The 22,288-nt window shown below is 45.7% G+C and overlaps 1 protein-coding gene and 1 long non-coding RNA gene across 2 annotated transcripts in view; one reads left to right on the top strand and one right to left on the bottom strand.

Moving 5' to 3' along the window:
• The window catches only part of EPAS1 (endothelial PAS domain protein 1), a 103,482-nt gene extending 90,468 nt beyond the window's left edge, over positions 1–13,014 (top strand). The window contains exons 8-16 of the mRNA XM_060187536.1: positions 1,844–1,991; positions 2,587–2,801; positions 5,418–5,608; positions 5,988–6,098; positions 6,973–7,448; positions 8,534–8,660; positions 8,823–8,940; positions 9,072–9,236; positions 11,031–13,014. Of these exons, the coding sequence (XP_060043519.1) occupies positions 1,844–1,991; positions 2,587–2,801; positions 5,418–5,608; positions 5,988–6,098; positions 6,973–7,448; positions 8,534–8,660; positions 8,823–8,940; positions 9,072–9,236; positions 11,031–11,182 (1,703 nt within the window). The 3' untranslated portion in view covers positions 11,183–13,014. The remainder of the gene's footprint in view (positions 1–1,843; positions 1,992–2,586; positions 2,802–5,417; positions 5,609–5,987; positions 6,099–6,972; positions 7,449–8,533; positions 8,661–8,822; positions 8,941–9,071; positions 9,237–11,030) is intronic.
• The window catches only part of LOC132537504 (uncharacterized), a 42,638-nt gene continuing 31,185 nt past the window's right edge, over positions 10,836–22,288 (bottom strand). Inside the window, exon 4 of the long non-coding RNA XR_009548963.1 lies at positions 10,836–10,900. This is a non-coding gene — a long non-coding RNA (uncharacterized LOC132537504). The remainder of the gene's footprint in view (positions 10,901–22,288) is intronic.

Here is a 22,288-nt window from a genome sequence, read left to right as displayed (position 1 = left end):
AACCAGAAAGCTTAGGAATCTTTAGTTTGGACTACACAACAACCCTGTTACTGTTTCCACTGGAGCAGCTTTTTAGCAAATTACCCAATACCCCTAAAATCTCAGTTTCTTCAGATGCTAACAGAAATGATAAGAGCTTGGTGTTGCACATTAAATGAGGTGACAATAAAATTATTGGCACTGTGTGCTGGACATTGTGCTGGTGGCTTTGCATAAATGAACTCAACTTCTGTGGTAGTTTTGAAATCTTCAGTAAAGCACTATACACACGTTTCCTGGACCTTAGATCTAGATGCTACACCTCCCTGCCCCCAATTTTTCGAAAGGATAAAAAGTGCCGAGAAAAAATACCAATGTAAAGAATTACAAGCAGCATTAATGTGGACCAAGTTGCACCCACAACCACACAGGCTGCTTATTGGGGGGTGGGGGTGGGGATGGAGATGGTCCACAAGCCTGCCAAGAGAACTGGGGGGAGTCTGTCAACAGACTGTTTTCTTCACAGGACACCTCAAAGAAGTCTATGATGGCCTGTAGGCATGACAGGGCCTGAGCACTGTGCTGAATAGTAATTTTGGGAGGAGGTGGTCTTTTCTATGTAGCCTTTGGTCAAAGTCAACATTTTTGTAGCTGTAGACAAAGACAGGTTTGGTCCTCAGTACAAACACCTGTGATGCGCTGGGTATCTATCAATAGCAATGATAATTGTAATCATTCACATTATCAGCAGCCCCATTTTTCAGGTGAAGAAACCAAATCCAAGAAGGGATTATTCTTTTCCCAAAGTCCCCCAAACAGTGGTGCACCTCGTTAAGTGCACATATTACCATGCTCAAGGACCCGGGTTTGAGACCCCCCTCCCGCACTGCAGGGAGCATGCTTTACAAGCTGTAAAGCAAGTCTGCAGGTGTATTATTTCCCTCTCAACCCCCTGTCCACTCTCCTTTTTATTTGACAGGACAAAGAAATGGAAAGAGAAAAAAAAAATGGCCTCTAGAGTGGTAGATTCATAGTGCTGGCACCAAGCCCCAGTGATACTTCTGGTGGGGAAAAAAAATGTCACCAAGTCCCCCAAACTAGCAAACTTCTTTCTAATTCCCTATGATCTGGGAGTTTCTCAGCTAGAATTCTGAAGAATAACCCCTCATGGAAGGAAAATAAATGGTCAATTCAGAGAACTGTCAGAAACAAATCATGTCAGTAGATTTCATATAAGATATATTGACTTAATGGGAACAGATGGAATATTCTGGATAGTCTGAGGGATCCCCTCCCTCCCCATTGTTTTAATGCATTCAAAAATTAATATTTAGAAAAAGGGAAGAAGGTGAGCACAGCCTCTGAAGAGGCAAGGTAGTCATTCTACTCACCTACCACCCCCTCGCCATGGACCACATACTTTCTGTGGTCTCCACATTGGCAGGTCTGATAGCAGACTTGGGGAAGGGAGGAGAACTTAAACAAGTGGAATACTGGGAGTGAGTCTATCCAAGGGGCGGGCCCAGGAAGGTGTTCTCCAGGCAGCATGCAAGAACCCTCGGTACACATACACCTGGGGTGTTGATAGGGGAGGTGCTCCTTACCCAGCATGCCTAGCTGGTGCCCTGAAGGATAGGGTAGCAAAGGTACTGCTGAGAGCTGAGTTGGTAAGTAAGCTGACTTGCCAAGGGATTGGGGATGGGCCTACCTCTTGCCACAGTCCTGGGCAACTCACCGACCACACCCCTTTTCCCTATGATGAAGACTTGGGCTGTTAGCTCACTGACTACTCCCTTCCCCTTTGTGGTGGGGCCTTCTTCCCCTGCCTTCCTGACCTCCAGCTCTTTCTCCCCCCCCCCCACAGTGTGCACCAAGGGCCAGGTGGTGAGTGGCCAGTACCGGATGCTTGCAAAGCATGGGGGCTATGTGTGGCTGGAGACCCAGGGGACAGTCATCTACAACCCTCGCAACCTGCAGCCCCAGTGCATCATGTGTGTCAACTATGTTTTGAGGTGAGTCCGTAAAGGTGACTAAAGTGGGTATAGGGATCTTGAGATCCCCAAATTGAAGGCAACAAGCCTCTCTGAACCTAGTAGTCACATCTGTGAGCTCTTTGCTTACTCTTGTGACCTAGAGAACATTGGAACACAGGGACTTTCCCTTTATAGTGTTTTTTTTTTCTTTTCTTCTTCTCTCCTCCCTTGCATCTGAGTCACTTGAAGAGGCCTGTATTGTCTGCATTGGGACAAAGGGTAGAGATTCATGTTTTCTGGGAAGATGTCTCTACCCTGTAGCACTTGGGAAGCAAGATGGAGAAAGTTACTGCTAGGATGAACAAAAACAAAAACAAAAAAACCAAACCACCACCTCCAGGCCTTGTGCACACCTCACACACAACACTGCATCAGACAGACATGCAGAGAGCAACACTGCCTCACGAGTACAAACTCCCAGTGTGTGACTGACTCACATGTGTCGACAAGAACTCATCCACACACAAGTGTCTGACTGAGAAGGATGACCGGCAGGGTTTCCATATGTGTGGGGAGCAAAAAAAGATCTCACTAGACAACATGTAAGGACTGAAGTGCCTTCTTGTCCTATCAGTGATATTGAGAAGAACGATGTCGTGTTCTCCATGGACCAGACAGAATCCTTGTTCAAGCCTCACCTGATGGCCATGAACAGCATCTTTGACATCAGTGGTGAGGTGGCTGTGTCTGACAAGAGCAACTTCCTGTTCACCAAGCTCAAGGAGGAACCTGAGGAGCTGGCCCAACTGGCCCCCACTGCAGGAGATACCATCATTTCTCTGGATTTCGGTAGGTGCTGAGCTGGGACCTGAGAAACCCCCATGATTGAGGAAAATTCCTCTGTAACAGCCCTCCCCCTCCAACTACTCCAGCTACAGTTTTCCTTCAAGCAGAGCTCTCTGCCCCTACCCTGGCTCTTAATTAATCATCTGATAGGACACAGACTCCGTTGTGGGCCCCCCCAAAAAAAAAAAAAAATTCTCACCACATAGGTATAGAACCATAAGGTTATGAGACACCTACCTTCAATCAGTGTTTTGTTTTTTTTTGTTTTGTTTTTTTTGCCTCCAGGGTTATTTCTGGGCTCAGCTCCTGGAGGCTATTTTTTTCCCTTTTGTTGCCCTCGTTTATTATTGTTGCTGTTATCATTACTATTGCTGTAGTTGGATAGGACAGAGAAATCAAGAGAGGGGGAGAGAAAGATAGATACCTGCAGACCTGCTTCACCGATTGAGAAGCAAACCCCCTGCAGGTGGGGAGCCGGGGGCTCAAACTGGGATCCTTACACTTTGCGCCATGTGTGCTTAACCCACTGTGCTATCGCCTGGCCCCGTTTATTTTTTTATTGGTGGTGTGGGGGGCAGTGGGTAAGTGATTCACAGTAGAGTCTTTAGCACATAGGTGCAGCCTCTCATGTCACCTTTATTGGTGTCAACGAAATGCACCAGGCCCCAGTGTCCCTCCCTCCATCCCTTTTGTAAAACACATCACACTTAGTCCAAGTTTCACCTTGTCTTTTCCCTTAGTGTCCATTACTATAAGCTCCACTTATGAGTGAGATCATTTGGTGTTTGCTTTCTTTCTGGCCTCACTCAACATGATACCTTCTAGTTCTGACCATGATGTTGCAAAGGAGATGACTCATTATTATTTTTATTTATTTGTTTATTTATTTGCCTCCAGGGTTATTGCTGGGCCTCGGTGCCAGCACTACAAATCCTCTGCTCCTGGAGGCTATTTTTCCCATTTTGTTTCCCTTGTTGTGGTTGTTATTGTTGTTATACCTGTTGTTGTTGCTGGATAGGACAGAGAGGAGGGGAAGACAGAGAAAAGGAGAGAAAGATAGACACCTGCATACCTACTTCATCTCTTTCGAAGTGACCCCCACCCTGCAGGTGGGGATCTGGGGGCTTGAACCGGGATCCTTACGCCGTCCTTGCACTTTGTGCCCTGTACGCTTAACCCACTGCGCTACCGCCCAGCCCCAGATGGTCTCATTATTTTTGACTGCTGCATAGTACTCTGGATATTTACCACAACTTCCTTAGCCACTCATCTGTCCTTGGACATCTGGGTTGCTACCAAGTCTGGGTTGCTACAAACTGCGCTGCTATGAGGATAGGTCTTTTCAGATAGATGTTTTTGTTTTCCATGGGTGACTCTCCAGGAGAGGGGTCGCTGGGTCACAAGGTAGGTGCGTGTGTAGAGTTTTGATGTATCTCCAGGCTGTTTTCCATAAGGCTTAGACCAATTTACACTCCCATCAGGAGTGTAGGAGAGTCCCTTATCCTCCACAGCCTCTCCAGCAGTTGGTGTTTCTATCTTTTCGTTGTTTTTATTTGCATTTCTCTTTGAGCATTCTGACTTTGTGCACTTTTTCATGTCTGTTTGCCCTTTAGATTTATTTAAAAAAAAATAAAAGGGTAGGTGTGTTAAGTTCTTCACCATAGTCAATGAGATCTGACACATATTCAGAGAGAACACATCTCTCTAGGCTGGGCTGTAAAGGGCAGACTGGTCAGACAAAGGGCTAGGTGGAAATTATCTAGGAGAAATAACTCCAGAAGCACAAATAGACATCAGACCAAGGTCCAGATTAAGCTCTCATCTGCACTACTTCTTTATCCCATGGAGATGGGAGACCCTGTGGCCCCAACCAGTCAGCCTCTCTTCCCAGGTGGCTGGTGAGTAGTAGCACCACTCCAGTGTGCCTCTTCTGAGTTGTGGGTCCTTGAGCTGTGTTCATGAGGGGCACGCAACTCTAAGCACAGTAGACCTTTGGATTAGAAGGCTTTCAGTTTCTGTCTTGTGGTAATGCTGAATTGCACTCTCTAATTCTCTTCTTGATGGTCTTGAAGAGATTCTGGCCTTTTTCAAAGAAGAGTAGATCCTTAGTAGATTCTCCATTTTCTCTCTCTCTCTCTCTCTCTCTCTCTCTCTCTTTTGTTTTTGCCTTCCAGGGCTATCACTGGGGCTCTGTGCCTGCACTATGAATCCACTGCTCTTGGCAGCCATTTTTTCCAGTTTTTGGACAGGACAGAGAGAAGTTGAGAGGAGTGGGGAAGGTAGAGAGGGGAAGAGAAAGATAGACACCTGCTTTCCCACTTGTGAAGTGACTCCATGCAGGTGGGGAGCCGGGGGCTGGAACCAGGATCTTTGCGCTTCCTATTATGTGCACTTAATCTGGTGTGCTACCGCCCAACCCCCAATCCTTCATTTTCTGAAATCTCAGAAAACGAAGTGTCCCAGGCAGGTGTTCCCTTCAAGAAGAGTCTATACATTGAGTGCCCTGGGGTCTTAGCCCCACAACTGCTTTCGGACCCTTTGGAAGCGTCCTTTGGGCTTCCTCTGCCCTGGGGATGAACCCAGGCTTGTGGTAACTAAGCCAGGCCCTTGTTTTCACAGGAAACCAGGACTTTGAAGAGTCCTCAGCCTATGGTAAGGACATCTTGCCCCCAAGTCAGCCATGGGTTGGGGATCTGAGGAGCAACAGTGCTCAGAGCGAAGCCGGGAGCCTCCCAGCCTTTACAGTACCCCAGGCAGCTGCCCCGGGAAGTACCACCCCCAGTGCCACCAGCAACAGCAGCTGTTCCACGGTGAGTGAGTTCATGGAGACAGTGTGTGCTTGTAAGTAGACAGCCAAGCCAGAAACTGCTTCCTCCCTCTCACTTTACACTGGAGCCTCCTAAAGTAGTCAGGACACTGTCAGTAGCTGAGCTGAGCTGTCTGCGTGATGTGTATAAGCAGTTACCACTTCCTTGAGCATCAAGCCATTTTCAGAGGCATGCCTGTCTTCTGTTTACTCCACAAAACAGACCTATTCCATGAGGCTGATGAATTAACCTAATCCACACAGCTCACATAGATGTGTTTGGTGAAAGGCAGATGAATCTGTGGGCCTTCTTCTTTTACCTTGGATTTCTGGGGGCCAGTGTCATACTCTTTAACTTAGTTACCTTCCCGTCTGGTCCACAGCCCAGCAGTCCTGGAGACTATTACACATCCCTGGATGGGGAGCTGAAGATTGAAGTAATAGAGAAGCTCTTCGCCATGGATACAGAGACAAAGGACCAGTGCAGTATGCAGGTAGGTGCCAGTCATGCCCACCTGAGAGTGGGTGCTAAAGGCTCATATCCCTTCTTGCAGCCTCATCCCTTTGTTACAAAAATGAGTAGGGATCCTTGGCTATGGCCCTTTAAGTGTGTGTGGATAAGGGAATGGAAACTGTAGTCCTCCCTTTTCCCATGTTAAATCCAGTTCTTACACTGAACTCAGAACTTACATACTTATCTTAAAAGCTATTTCAAGAATCCTAATCTTAAGTGCACTATAAAATGACCTCTGAGGTTTTTGTTTGTTTGCTTGTTAATGTGTAAGTTTTCAGGAACATATTACAAAAGGCCAAATGCAAACAGGACCAGGGTGGGTGGATATTACTTAAAACTCAAAGGAGAAGCTATCCCTTAATTCACCCAAATTACCACCTCTCTCTGCAATTAGGATCTTTACCCTGCCTGGCACAAGCTCCAGTTGTCCAACAAAGCTTTATTTTAGCCCTCTTTCCTCTCAACTTCTCTAGGAATTACTTGGTACTTAAAATTATTGAAATGAAAAGTCATGACACATTTTTTGCATCAAAAGAAAAAAAAGACATCATGACTTTTCCAATAACTCACTATGATCTCTATATCTGCTTTATAACCATTTGTACAGTTCTAACCATCAGTAAGTTGCAGCCTCCAGCACCAGGATCATTCTGATGATAGACATCTTGTTCGTGTTCCCTGTGGTACCCACCATAATCTCAGGGAGTGACCTCCCAGTGCTGATCAGAGAATTCCTCAAGGAGGCACTGACTCTGGCTGTTCCTCTAGGAGCAGCCCACAGAACGGACTTGAGAGCCTGAGGTGCATGTAGATGGTGTCAGTCACCACTCCGCTTCTTTTCCCTCTTTTCTTAGACGGATTTTAATGAGCTGGATTTGGAGACACTGGCCCCTTACATCCCCATGGATGGGGAAGACTTCCAGCTCAGCCCCATCTGCCCTGAGGAAAGACTTGTGCCAGAGAACCTCCAGTCCACCCCACAACCCTGCTTCAGTACCATGATGAACATCTTCCAGCCACTGGCCCCTGCAGCCCCTCCCAGCACCTTCCTCCTGGACAAATACCAACAGCAGCTGGAAAGCAAGAAGACAGAGCCTGAGCACCAGCCCATGTCCTCCATCTTCTTTGATGGTGGAAGGAAGACATCCCTGCCTCCGTGCTATGGCCAGGCCAGCACCCCTCTCTCTTCCATGGGGGGCAGATCAAACACACAGTGGCCCCCTGACCCGCCATTACAATTTGGGCCCATGAAGTGGCCTGTTGGAGATCAATACACTGAGTCCTTGGGGACCCCCATCACCCAGCCCCATCTCTCCATGTTAAAGAAAAGGTAAGTGGTACTGTACCCAAAAGCTGTGCTGAGTGGGAGGGACAGAGGTGCCCACTGGAGGTGTCTCTACCCTGTCACCAGCTTCTACTACACCAAGATCTGAAACTCCATTTAACTCTCTGTGAGTTCCCACCGAGTTCCCACCAACAGTTTAGGCTTTAAGTACAAAACACTTTTTTTTTTCTTTTTTTGCCACCATGGGTTATTACTGCGTCTCTGTGCCTACAATATTCCACCATTCCTGGTGGGCTTTTTTTTTTTTTCAGATATATGAGATTGAGGCAGAGAGATAACTATCCATGAAGCTTCCCCTATGAGATGCTACTCTGTGATGGCCAGGGGCTCAAATCTGGGTCCTCATGTGAAGTAAAGTGTGCATTCTCCTGACCCTTGACACAGTTTTCTCACAGAGCTCAGATTTTTAATTGGGGGGCTTAAATGTTTACAGTCAACACTCAAATCCAGTAGTTTGTACATGTGTAACATTTCTCAGTTTTCCACATAACAATTCAAACCCCTCTAGGTTATCTGGCATCATGTTCCAGGACCTGAAACCTCTCCCCCCTCCACCCACCCCCCCATCCAAGTTCTGCTTTGTGGTTTTGTGTTTTTTTTTTTTTCAACTTTATTACTGGTGATTTAATCATGATCGACAAGATTGTGGGATGAGGGATACAGTTCATGCAGCTGCCCCCACCAGTGTGCCATATTCCATCCCCTCCCTCTGTTGGAGGCTTTCCTATCCTTTCTGCCTCTGGGAGCATGGACCCACCATCATCATCCTGCTTTCCCACTGACCCTTCAGTTTTTTCCCAAGGAGGCTTAATGGACTGAGCACCAGGGTTGAACACGAGTGCTTATCTGGGCCCGGGGCTCTTCCCTGCCTCATCATGCAGTCTCAGCAGGGAGCTACCTGGATGGCTGCAAGTGAGGTCAGGACTACATCCTGCCTGAGGCCACAGCTCAGACCCACCACCCCTCCTCTGGGCCTGGGCCTCAGCCACAATGGACAGTTCTAGGGGGCAGCAGCAGGTGGCATGCAACTCCAGAGTCCCTCACCACCCACTCTGTCTTGGGCTTGGCAGGTCTGCAAAGGGATTTGGGCCTCAGGGTCCAGACATCATAAGCCCTGCCATGTTGGCACTCTCCAACAAGCTAAAGCTGAAGCGACAGCTGGAATACGAGGAGCAAGCCTTTCAAGACATGACCGGGGTGAGCCATCTCCTGACTGGATTCTCTCCACAGCCAGGATGGGAGCTGCTTGTCAAGGGCAGCAAGGAGAGAGGAAGGGAGGGATGGCAGCTCCCATTCCAAATGCAGCTGCTCTTTTAAGGGTCCTGCCTCTCCCCCTGACCTCTGCCCTTCCTGCCACAGGGGGATCATCCAGGCAGCAGCACCTCCCATTCGATGTGGAAAAGGATGAAAAGCCTTGGGGGCAGTGGAAACTGTCCTTTAGTGCTCAATAAGCCACTGAGTGCAAACGTCCCCAACGGTGAGCAGTCTGGGGACCCAGGGAAGCCTTTGCACCTACCTGCCTAGCTCTGGCTTGTTCTGGTCACTCTGGATACCCTGTTTGAAAGGGGCGGGGGCTTAACAGGCACTGCCTTCCCTTTGGTCTTTCAGATGAATTCACCCAAAACCCCATGAGGGGCCTGGGCCAGCGCCTCAGACACCTGCCACCATCTGCTGCTGTGAGCCCCAGGGAGAATGCAAAGAGTGGGTTCCCTCCCCAGTGCTATGGCCACCACTATGAAGACTACAGTCTGTCATCAGATCACAAGGTGTCAGGTGGGTGTGGCCAGGGTCTGATTTGACAGTGCAGCTCTGCTCAGTCCAGGCTAAACTGGTGGCCATGGACAGTGGCCTCTTGGAGAGGTATGGTCCTCCCCAGCTGCAGGGGGAAAGCTTCACAAGCAGAGAAGCAGGGCTGCAGGTGTGTCCCTCTCTGAAATAGAGGTATGAGCCTCGGAGCAGGAAGCCCATCAGTACCTAAATTTTTAGCAGGAACTGTCCCAGGATCGGCTGACATCTAGAGCTTCTGTCTTTCACTTGGTTCTCCGCAATAGCACACAAGGCCTTCCCTCTGAGCCTCAGCCCCACTCCTCCCTTTCAATGGTGGCCTGTTGCTTTCAGAAATCTCTGGAGTTAGGGTTAGTAAAACAATTCACCTGGCAGTATACTCACTTTGCGGGCACTGTTATCCTGAGAAGACTACAAGATTTGATGTAAATATGATTAGCGCTTTGGGGAAATACCTATCAGACCACCAGCATGGGGAAGGGGGAGGTAAGCCTCTGCCCCCCCCCCACCATGTAACTCAGGGAAAATTGCTGCTTAGTTCTTCCGAGCCCCCAGACTGGTGCTGGGATTAAATGTCATCTCTTTCCCTGTGCTCGACGGTGGCCTGAGCAGTGCACAGGTTGTGTGGTGGTGGGTGTTGTTTTCCTTATTGGGGGATCGTTTTATAGATGACAGTAAATGCAGTAGTTTGTGCATGCATAACATTTCCAGGTTTTCCACATAACAATACAACCCCCACTAGGTCCTGGTCCTTTTCAAGGACCTGAATTGTCGCCCCACCCCCACCCCAGAGTCTTTTCCCTTGGTGCAATACACCAACTCCAGTTCAATTTCTGCCTAGTGTTTCCTTTTCTGATCTTGTTTTTCAGCTTCTGCTTGTGAGTGAGCTCATCCCATAGTCATCCTTCTGTTTCTGACTTAATTCACTTAACATGATTCCTTCAGGCCCCATCCACGATCAGCTGAAAAGGGTGAAGTCACCATTTTAGAAAGCTGAGTAGTATTCCATTGTGTATATATAGGCCACAACTTGCTCAGCCACTCATCAGCTTGTATGGTGTTCTGATGTCCCTGTGTTCGATAAGTGGGAGTCAGCATTGTCATTTCTGTTGTCACCCCCTAAGAATCCTTGAGCCACAGAATTCGGGGGAACTCACTACTCTTTCCTGTCAGGTTATTGTAACCATGAGTAAAAGGTGCTTTGTGGGTTCCACAGAGGCCTGCCAGCTACAGGGAGTATGGGGGAGAGGAGGTGCCACTGATAAGACAATGGAAAGTGACCCTCATGTCAGCGAGGTTTCCAGGCTGTCCCTTGAGCTGTGTCAGCCTTGCATTTCAGCCTTGCTAGTTTGGGGGCCGAAGGTTTCCCTTAGCCCACACCTCCTCAGCTGGAGAATGGCCCAGGGGTGAGAGTGGCTAGCCCTGGAATCTTGAAGACAGACCCGTGTGTGCGGGTGTTCAAGTACCAAATGGCTCGGAAGTCCCTCCTCCTGAGGACAAGAAGCCCTTGGTGTGCATGTAGTGGGGGGCTTCTTCTATACCCTCTCTCCTTTTTCCCCTGGACCTACCTCTGCTGAAGAGTGGACCCACCACACTCTTCCTCCCTTGGGTGTCAGCAGACACTTGTCTCCTGAGTCCATCCTCATAGGTCACTAGGGAAACACAACATTGAAAACAGTGAATTTAGGGCCAGCCCCCTTGCCCCTGCCACATCTATTCTTAAGGAATAGATCCGATGTCTGATGTCTACTTTTTAAGACCTGGTTCTGATTTTTCTTCCAGGTATGGCAAGCCGGCTGCTTAGGTCCTCGTTTGAGCCCTACCTGCTGCCTGAATTGACCAGATATGACTGTGAGGTGAATGTTCCTGTGCCAGGCAGCTCCACGCTCCTGCAAGGAGGCGACCTCCTCAGAGCCCTGGACCAGGCCACCTGAGCCAGGGCCAGCTCTGGCGCAGCATCCCACCAGGTTCACTCAGTCTGTTTCTGCAGCTAGGTATTTCTAACACCAACACACTATTTACAAGATGTACTTGCCTGGTAGACTTGCCCAGGTCACCAAGCAGTGGCCTTTTCCTGAAGATGCTCACTTTATTATTCATATTTTTAAAATACATGTTTTACCTGCTATGTTTTGATGTTAATGAAAATGTTCTTAAAGATTTTTCTTTCCCCCACCTTCAATTGCTTCTAATTTATAGTATTCATAGGTTTCTCTCTCACACACACACACACAATGTCCATATTAACCAGTTCGGTATATTCCCCTTGAGGGAAAGTTTTGGCTTCATCTAACTAAAGGGGTTTTGTGGTTGTTGCCAAAGAGAAACAAGAATACCTTTGTTTTCCATGCTTGATGTATGGCCTCTACTCCCTTTTTAAAAACTAATTGCCATATTGTAAATTTCAGTCTTTTTAAGTCAACCCTGCTCTCATTTCGATATGACTGGGGGTGGGGCGGGGTGAAGGATAATCTCGTGTATGTGGCTTTTTTTTTTTATTGTTATTCAGAAACATAACTGAATTTTTTTTTAAAAAAATTTATATCTGGAGTAAGTGTTTATCATATATATGGGTACTTTGTAATATCTAAAAACTTAAGACACAGAAGTGGAATCCTGCTCACAAAATCATTTTAAGATTTAAGCTATTGCGCTGTTCCCTGGTGATGCCAGCATTGCAGACTCCTGCAGGCCCCGAGGCCCCTTCTCCGTCATCTGCTTCGCTCTGGGGTGGTGTCTCCAGCATCACAAACAATCCAGGCGGTGTAATCATGAAGTGGGAGCATGGCAATCGGTCTTCTCCTCGTATTTTCTGTGTGTTATGTATGTATGTATGTATGTATGATTGCTGCCAAAAGAGTCTGATGGGGTTGGGGGTTGGGCGTGCAGTGCTTTCTCTCTTCAGGTTTTGTTGCTAGCCCTTGAAGTGCACTGAGCTATGTGATTCTTATGGTTTTTTCAACGTGGCATGTTTGGTTTTATCCAAAGCAACCATGAAATGGTTTCAAGGGAAAGACAGAAATTCTGTGAGAATCCAGTTCATCTTAGAGCACATGAGCTGGACTGAGAAGGTACAGGGGGCGGTGGTGATAGCTGGTCCTGACCAGTCCTCTCCCTGCCCTCCCTTCCTCCACCAGCCTCGTGGGCACCCTGCAGGCAGACCTTTGGGAACCGCCCCTACACCTGAGGTCTGTCACTTGAAGTGACTTGGATGGGTCAGAAGCACTGAAAACAGTGTTCTCAGAGCACTTTGTAACTCACTGGGTAAGAGAGATAATAACTTTTGGTTTTTAAATACCAATCACATGGAACTTTTCTGCCATGGGTACAATGAAGAAGTTTCTAGAAACACACACAACACAGCAGACCAAAAAAATTGTTAAGTCTGGATGGACTTATTGCTAAAAACAAAATTCAAAGTCCAAATGAGGTAAGAAACTTAAACTTGCCGCTGTGCTGCCCAGATCACCGCTAGCACTGCGGCTTTGCTCAACACCGCAGAGGAACTTGAAGGGTTACTGCCACGTAAACGCTGGTGTTTTATTTCGTGTGTGTTGCCTCAGCATTAAGGGCATTTTACCCTTGCAGTTTCTACTAAAACACTCTGAAAAATATTCCAAGCTTCATATTAACCTTATCTGTCAACGTAACAATTTCATGAATATTACTATATTGTTGAATTCCTACTGACATAACTATATGGGAGCTTAACTTTATAAGGAAATGTATTTTGACACTGATATCTTATTAAAGTATTCTGATCCTACTGTTGCTGTTGGCTCTTGTTTCCTGGACGCTGGGTCTTGGATACTCTTAGGTAAAAGGCAAAGGGGGGAAGGGGGGGGACCAGGCTGTAGCACATGGTGCAAAGCGCAAGCACAAGGACCCCAGGTCGCTTCACAAGTGGTGTCTATCTTTCTCTCCCCCTCCTCTCTTGATTTCTGTCTTATCCAACAGCAATAAAAATGGAAAAAATGGCCTCCAGGAGCAGTGGATCTTTAGTGCAGGTACTGAGCCCCAGCAATAATCCTGGAATATATATATATATATATATATAAAAAAAGCAAAGTATAGATGCACCTCCTCCTAATTTCACAATCTAACAGTAATACATTTGGTAAGAAGCCATGTAGTCTTACTCCATCACTGACTTTTTGTTTTCCAGCCTCATTTTAGAGATGAGGAAACTAAGGCCCAAGGATATGAGATGGACTCAGTTACAGACTGCCAGGCAGTGAGAGAGCCAAGGCTTGGAAGCAGAACTGAGACTGAACACACTGTATGACCTCGCCCCACTGTGATGTCACTCCTCAGTTTCTGAGCTGGACAGTAGCCTTCCCACACATGAGCCAGCACCCACTGCCACCTCACAGCCCTCCACCCTCTTGCCTCTTCCTTCTGGGTACTTTCAGTTCTTCCCAGTCAAGACCACAGTCACTCCTTTTTCTTTGTTTTTGTGTTTTCTTTTTTCGAAATATTCCTTTGAACTCAGTGGTCATTATGGGAACTGCTTGGCCTCTCTGACCTCAGTGAAATCTAAATCAATTCCTCTTCTTACAGACTGAACTTTGCTTGGCTTCCCAAGACCCAGGAGAAAAGGGTTTGAAGACGTCCCCTAAATACAAGCCGTTCTTTCCTAGTTAGTTAAGGAAACAGACAAATAAAAGCCATGCTTGAAGAGATGCTGGAAGATGGAGGGCTTGGCCCAGTTTCCCAGGCAGCCCCAGTCTCACTGTGCTTCGGTGTTTCAGAGTGTGTGCTTGCACTGGATCAACCCCCACCTTGGCTTCAAAGCTCAAACTCATAGGTAAATGAGCCCCTCAGTTGCTGTAGTGTGAACTCCAGGTCCCATGGGAGACCTTTAGAGGAGGGCAGGACAGGTCAGAGCTGGGGGGGACACAGAAGCCCAGGCAGGAGCTGGGAGGCAAGGGGGAAGCTGTCTGCTCACATTACATGCTGAGAGTCAGAAAATCCTGCCACTGCTGCTACAACTGGTGGAACCTTGGGGTAAGACTCTGGGTATCTAAGAGCTGGAGTTCTGCTTTTCTGTGTGAGTGGAGCGGTAATAATTCCTGACTTGGGGAGTTAAGGCAGGAGTTTAATTTACCTACTATTAGCTCCCAAATTTAATCTTAAATCCATGAGATTGGATGCAATATACCTATGAGATCAAAGATATAGTCCTAGATCTGGTAAGTGCAGGAAGTCAGAGGAGAAGGAAGCATCAATGAGTAGAAAAAAAAAAGGGGGGAGGGGAGTTTGTAGTGACTGACAAAAAAAGCTCACTTGGACAGTGTGCTGCGTTGCCATGTGCAACATCCTGGTTCCAGTTTCATCTTTATCAAAGTAGGGAAAGCTTTAGTGCCCTGCTCTGGGAAGGGGAAGGAGGGAGAGAGAGGGAGGGAGACCATCTTTAAAGCTGGGAAAACACACAGTGGTTTATGCCATAGACTTTCATGCCTGAGGCACAGAGGTCTCAGGTTCAATCCTTGGCATCACCACAAGCCATAGCTGAGTAGTGCCCTGGTTAAAAGAGAAAAGAGAAAAGGAATAAACAATATTTAACAGAAGTACCGTATTTCTAGCAAAAACTAGAAATAGGGTACTTCAGGAAGTAGGAACAGTTCACTGGATCACAACTATAAAGCAGGTGAGAGAGAGAGAAGAAAAGTCTGGGGTTTGGCAACATGGAAGTCATCCCTGACTTTTAACAAGAGCAGTTTTATTAGATACCTAAGGACCGTAGCTTGATTGGAGTAGATTGAAGGAGAACTGGCTGGTGTTAGGATAGTAACAGCATACAGTTCTTTCAAGAAGTTCCCATGAGAAAGGTAGAAGAGTAGAGCTTGGAGTCAGTAGAAGTTCTTAATGTATGTCTTCAAATGTAATGGACTTTTATTTTGAAAAAAATTCAAATTTATAGAAAAGTTGGAAATGAAGACTAGAACTCCCTGCTCCTAGCTCCCTTTATTTTTGCTTCATAAGCCCAACTAGTGAGTCAATAAGGGTATATTTCTCTTATCTAAAGTCCTTAATGGGTGGTAGAGAAAGCATAATAGTTACGCAAAGAGGCTTTGTTGCCTGAGGCTGCAAGGTCCAGGTTCAAACCCCCCTCCCCCAGTCAGCCAGAGCTGAGCAGTGCTCTGGGTTTGTTTTTGTTTTTTTAAGTCTATTATATTCATATTTCCTTAGTTCTTTAAAAAAATATTTGGTAGAGAAAGAAATTGAGAGGGGAGGGATGAAAGAGGCAAAGACATGAGAGTCACTGCTTCACTCACTACTCATGAAGCTTCTTCCCTGCATGTGGAGACCTGGGACCTCTGTCCCTGCACATGGTGGCATGAGTTCTACCAGGTGTGCCACCACCAACCCCTGATATCTCTCCTTAGTTCTTGCCTAGTGTACTTCTGTGCTTCAGGATTCCCCCCAAGGTCTATTTAATCATCATGTATCTGTAGGTTTCTCTAGAATGTGATAGTGTCTCACACTTTGCATGGTTTTTGTGATCTTGACAGTTTTGAGTACTGGTTAGATATTCTTAATAGCTTTCAGTTTGGATTAGCCTGACATTTTCCCCATGAGTAAACATATTATGGGTTTGGAAGTAAAGAGACCCAAAGATAAAGAGCCATTCTCCTCATCTAACATTAAAGGTATATTCTTTCAACATTACTTAATGATTTGGCTAAATTTTTCAGATTTCTCCACTATGAAGTTACTGGAAATGTTTTAGATGAATTACATGAAGGAATGCTTATATGGTGACCTTAAAGGGAGAAATTGATGCAAAGACAGAAAAAGGGATAATTGCAAGAGTAGTTATTGAAAAGGCGAGGTGGGCACAGATAGGACCCAGTAGGCAGGTTGGTCATACATAGAAGCTTAGGTGCTAAATAATTTTACAACAGGAAGTAGAGTAAGGATGCAGTCTACCAGAGGGAATTTGTGATTATCGGATGATGAGCAACCTTATGTCTAATAGTGCCTATTTCCCCACTGATATATGAGGCAAAACCACTGGCTTCAAGAACTCTGAGAAGACAGAAGTGTGAAATAGTCATTTCAAGAGGTCAGATTGATGGCTATCATTGGACGCTCCAGTGAGGTTTTATGGTCAGAAACTGACTCATTAGGATAGCATAGTTGCGTATTTTCTCTCACCACAATTTTCTACTTTAATGAAAACAGAATTGGCAACTAGTTGAATTTATTAGGTTGGGGTTTAGCCATCAGGGAATGTTAGAGGAAGTTAGGAATACTTTCTAGAAAATGACAATTCTGATAGATCTCAGAAAACTTAAGTCGCATGAGAAAGAAAAAAAAAAAAAAGATGAAGCTGATGTTAGGTTAAAAAAAAAAAAAAGGTCAGGTCAGTTCATTGAGTTAGAGGTGTTATGAAGGAGAGGAATCAGAATGAATTGTGATAGAAAGTTAATCAACCAGTTAGACACAATTGCTATCAGAGTTCAGAAAACTGAGATTTCCCTTATATATGGTCCAGCAATACCACTTCTAAGTATTTTAAAGTGAAAAAAAAAAAAAAAACAAAACATCTGACCACAAATGTTTACAGTAGTGTAATTATAATCACCAAGAAGGAGAAAACAATACAATATCCTTCAAGAGCAGAGATTTTCAAAATGTAATTCATACGATGGAATGTCACTTGGCAATCACAATCAACTAACAATTCAAACAGCAACATGGGTGAGTAGCAAAGGTATTATGCTGCAGGAAAGAAGCCAGCATGTAAAGGTACATCTTGTAAAATTCCATTCACATGACATCCTAGAAAAGGATACACACTCATGTACACAGATAAGATCATTGATTCTCAAGGTCAGAGGTGGGAAGAGGTTTAAGTAAAAGAAGCAACACAGCAGTTATTTGGAGTACCCGAATTGTTCCACATCCTTTCTGGATCCTGTTTATATCCCTAGTGGAGGTGGTTATGAGAATTCATGCATGTGTAAAATGCATAGAACTAAGGTGTCCCAACTGCCACAGACAATGAGTCACACTCCCCTGCACACAAGAAAAATGACTTTGACCTCACAGCAGAGTTCCTACTTTCAGGAATCAGTCTGGGAAGAGAAGGAAGTCTGAGATGTTGGCCCCTGCACTCCAGCTTAGGGCTCTGTTGATAGGGGATATCAGGTGCCATAACACTTATGTTACTTCTTCAAAGCTCCTCCCCTCCCTCTCTGTAAGTCACAAAACAGAACCCAGCACGCCCTGTGACCAATGACAGAAACCAAAACAGATGGGCAAAAGTAGCAAATTGCTGGTTCTATAAAACCAAGAGGAGGGCCAGAAACTTCATGGGCAAATCCTAAAGAGCTATCAGAGAAAGAACTTAGAGAATACATTACCAGGAGCTTTGAAAAAACAGAGTTCCCAATTTAATACAGAGAAACCCACTAAGGGGAAAAAAAAAATTGACTTTGAAGATTCACTTCATAGGCAAATGGAAAATTTGAAAACAGCTAGAGGTTATGAAGGTCACTTTGAATGCATTCCAGTCTCAACTAACAAGTCAATTTCTCTCTGTCTCTATCCAATAATAAACAGATACAATGATTAAGACAACAACAACATGGCTCTTTTAGTTTGCTTGCTTGCTTGCTTTTTTTCACCAGGACTTCACCACTCTGGGATGACAAAAGTATAGTGGAAAGAGTAAGAGAGAAGGGAAGACCTCAGAGTACTGGAGCTTCCTCTAGGGCAGGGTGGGTTAAAACCTGGGCTATAGGTTTAATTACCACCAGGGTTATTGCTGGGGCTCAGTGCCAGCACTAGGAATCCACCAACCCTGGTGGCCATCCCCCCCTCCTTTTTTTTATTGGCTAGGACAGAGAGAGGTAGAGGTAGAGGGGGAGACAGAGAAATACCTGTAGATCTGCTTCACTCCTTGTGAAGCCGCCCCCCTGAAAGTTGAGAGCTGGGCCTCAAACTTGGGTCCTTATGTATGGTAATGTGTGCACTCAGTTGGGTGCACCATCACTTGGCCCCCTCAAAGAAGTATTCTTACTTATGTAGAAGAGATAACATCAGAAATAGAATACAAAACTACCACACCTCTTGACTTCAAAGTAGAAAAAAGAAAAGTTTAAGAAAATGAGGCAACTCTTCACGAGATTGAAGACTCCACTAGATAAGCAAATATCAGAATTATAGGGTTCTCAGAATGTCGTCATTTTCCCTCTAATACTTTTTAGTCTTATATTTTTTAATACCTTCTAATATATAATACCTTGAGGTTCTCTAATTTTTGTGTTCAAGGATTCTTGTTGCTATAGTTTATATCCGTTACCAAATGATCTGCATTTCTCTAAAACCTGCTAACAGATGGTTTCATTCATATGTACAATATAAAGAACTGAAACACGTTAGTTAAAAAAAGAAAAAAGTCAAAGTGCAGCTGAGACTTTGTGAAAACTATAGTGGTTATCCTTGGAGAAGGGGGGGGGCAGGTAGGAAGAGAGGAAGGCACAGGACAGTGGTGTGTAGTGTGGAACTACACCCGTGTAATCTTATGATCATGTAAACTATTATTAAATCACAAGTTGTTTTAATTGGGCAGTGTACCTCCTTGGCCAGTTATGTAGCCCAGGTTTTACCCCAGCCTGCCCTAGAGGAAGCTCCAGTACTATGATGGCTTTCCCTCTCTTTCTCTTCATCTGAAAACATCATCCCAGAGTGGTGAAGTCCTGGCAATCAATGGGAAACAAACAAGCAAACCAGCTAAAAGAACCATGTTGTTATTTTTAATCATTTTACTTACTTATTATTGGGTAGAGACAGAGAGAAATTGAGAGATGGAAAGGGAGATAGGGAGAGACCTGCAGCCCTGCTTCACTACTCATGAAGCTTTCCCCCTGCAGGTAGGGACCAGGGGCTTGAACCCAAGTCCTTGTGCACTATAACATGCACTTAACCAGATATGCATCATCTGGCCTCCATGCTGTTTTTATTTAGGCCAGCGAAGTAGCTCACTTAGTGAGAATGCTTTGTCATGCACTCAGCCCAGGTTCCAACCTGGCCCTGACACACTGGAGTTCGGAACCTTCAGTGCTAAGGTTTCTTTATCTTACCCTGTCTCAATTTGAAAATCATCCTGGAGCAGTGAAACTTTGATGAGAGACAATAAAAGGAAAAGGCAGGCAGGCAGGCATAGACAGACTGACCTAGACTTGTAGTGACAAAAGAAGACAGCTGCATCTGGGGGACACAGTAGCCTGAAATAAAGGAGTGTTTTCTGTTCTGAGGAGAAGACTATGGCATATGGACACTGACATCATTTGGGGGTCAAGGCAGGACTCCAGCTGATGAACGAGGTGACTCAGACTGGTGCCACCTGGCCAGGATGGATGGATGTGGGCTCCAAGGTGTGCTTCTGCTTAAGACACAGGTTGGCAGCTGTGCTGACCAGGTGGACCACTGCCCTGAGACCTGATATCCTCACCATGCCCCACACCCCGAGTGCACACCCCAAGCCTTGTGAGGATGTGGAGGGGCCACTGACATTCTGACTACATCAGACTTTTGAGCCAGGACATATTCAAAGTTTTAAATGGAAAGGACATACAAGGTTATCAAACAGGTTGAAGGAGAATTGAAGAGCTTTTCAGACAAACAGCAGTTGAAAAAATTCACTAGCACTGAACCTGCAAGAAATACTGAAGGGCCTTCTATAAAGAGAAAATACTTCTAAACAAAAGGCAGAGTTTCAGAGGCTGTCAGCTCCTCATCGTGCAGAGGAACAGGCTAGGAGACCTATGGCTCATGTTGCTTTGGAATGACACACACATACTCTGGGCAGTCAACATACCTAGGCCCCATCACTCTTCCACCTAAGCACAGATGAAGCTATCAGGGAGCAGCTACGGTCAAAGAAAATGTGCCTGGGAAAAGCAGACTAGGGGGAGAGTCCAGAGTCTGGGCGAGGGGGTCACCCAGGGTCCTATGTGTCATACTGGGTAGAATGGAGGTGAGGGAGACAGGAGAACTACTAGCAATAGCCTGCTCCAATGTAGGATTTATATGGAAAAACTGGCTGCAAGTCTAGTCACTTTTTTAAAAGGTTGTTCTTTTTCTTTAAAATTGTTTTATCTTCATTTATTTATTGGATAGAGACAGACAGAAATTGAGAGAGAAGGGGGTGATAGGAAGGGAGAGAGATACCTACAGCCTTGCTTCACCACTCACAAAGCTTTCCCCTTGCAAGTGGGGCCCGGGGGCTTGAACCCGGGTCCTTGAGTCCTGTAACATGTACACTCAACCAGGTGCACCACCACCTGGCCCCATAGTCACTTCTTTTTAAATTCTTTTCTTGCCACCAGAGTTATTGCTAGGGCTAAGTGCCTGCACAATAAATAAACCTCTCCATCTTTTTCTTCTATTTTTTAATTTGTTTTGTTTGACAGTACAGAGAAATTGAGAAGGGTGGAGAGAGAGTGGGAGAGAGAAAGATAGACACCTGCAGACTTGCTTTACCACTTGTGAAGTGTACCCCCTGCAGATGGGAAGCAGGAGTTCAAACCTGGGACCTTGCACTTGATGTGTGCACTTTACTGGCTGTGTCACTGCCTGGGGCCTCTAGTCTAGTCACTTCTTAACTTAATTGGATCTTCCCTGCTTCCACATTCACCCATCTACTGATCATCTAGTAAATCCCTACTAGTGCATGCCCATGAGGCATGGATACAAGGTGGATACAGGGTGGGTGGATCAGAGTGCACAGCCCAGCTCACAGATGATCAACTATGTTGGTCTCTTGAGGTAACTACTGGCAAAGCAAAATTTTTTTTTTTTTGGTTGTCTCAGGGTTTCACCACTCTAGGTTGATTTGTCTAGAGAGAGAGATGTGAAGGCAGAAGAACTACAGCACCAAAGCTTCCTTCAGTGCAATGGGGGCGAGGCTCAGTTTGGGCTGCAGACATGGGCAGCACACATGGGCAGCACACCATCCAAGCGAGCTATCTCAAGGGCCCTTTTATGTTTGTTTTTAACCACAGCTGAGTTCTGGCTTATGGTAGGCTGGGTAATGAGCCTGGGAGCTTCAGACTGTTGAACTATTAGCAGTGCCATCTCCCTGGCGACAAAGCGTTTTTTTCAGATGCACTGTAGTAGTTTAATGAAATGTGAATGGAGCATGGAAGTGTATTTTCATCCTTCATGCTCATTTAAAATACGTCTTTTATGTTTTCTCCTCAAATCAACTGTGACAATAACTGAAGTACAACAAATGATATATTTCAAATATCTGAATCGACTGGTTTTGACCTATACCTACAAGACCATCACCACACTCAAGACAGGGAATGTTTCCATCATGCCCAGAAGTCTCCTGTGTCCTTTACAACCCTTCCATGCTTTTATCTGACCCTTCCCCCAGGTGACTAGTGTTATAGAGGAAATTTGTTTTTCTGGAAATGAGAAAGTCTCTTGTTATATTTTGCTGTGTACTTGGGCTAATCTTTGTAGGGCAGGGTTAAGGGAAGATGAAGAAATATCAGGAAATGAGGGCGTGGAGATAGGTCAACATCATTATGAGACGTGAAGAGCATATAGCTGCAGCAACAAGGCTGTGTTTAGCCACTGAGGCAAACTTAAAACACCCACATCATTATGGACATACTGTGGAGGAGGATATGAGCTTCAGAGTCATTGAGGAGCCAGTTTAAGATTACCTAGGTCTTTTTTTTTTTCATTCCCTTTTTTGTTGCCCTTGTTGTTTTATTGTTGTAGTTATTATTGATGTCATTGTTGTTAGATAGGACAGCGAGAAATGGAGAGAGGAGGGGAAGACAGAGAGGAGGAGAGAAAGCCAGACACCTGCCGACCTGCTTCACCACCTGTGAAGCGACTCTCCTGCAGGTGGGGAGCCGGGGGCTCGAACCGGGATCCTTAAGCCGGTCCTTGCGCTTTGCCCCACCTGCACTTAATCTGTTGCGCTACCGCCCGACTCCCGATTACCTAGGTCTTAAGGAGTCAAGTCAGAGCTCAGTGAACCTGACCTCAAAATCTTCCTGTGCTTT

This window comes from Erinaceus europaeus, chromosome 3, assembly GCF_950295315.1.
Source record: "Erinaceus europaeus chromosome 3, mEriEur2.1, whole genome shotgun sequence".
Classification (NCBI taxonomy): domain Eukaryota; kingdom Metazoa; phylum Chordata; class Mammalia; order Eulipotyphla; family Erinaceidae; genus Erinaceus; species Erinaceus europaeus.
This window is presented reverse-complemented; position numbering and strand designations above follow the sequence as displayed.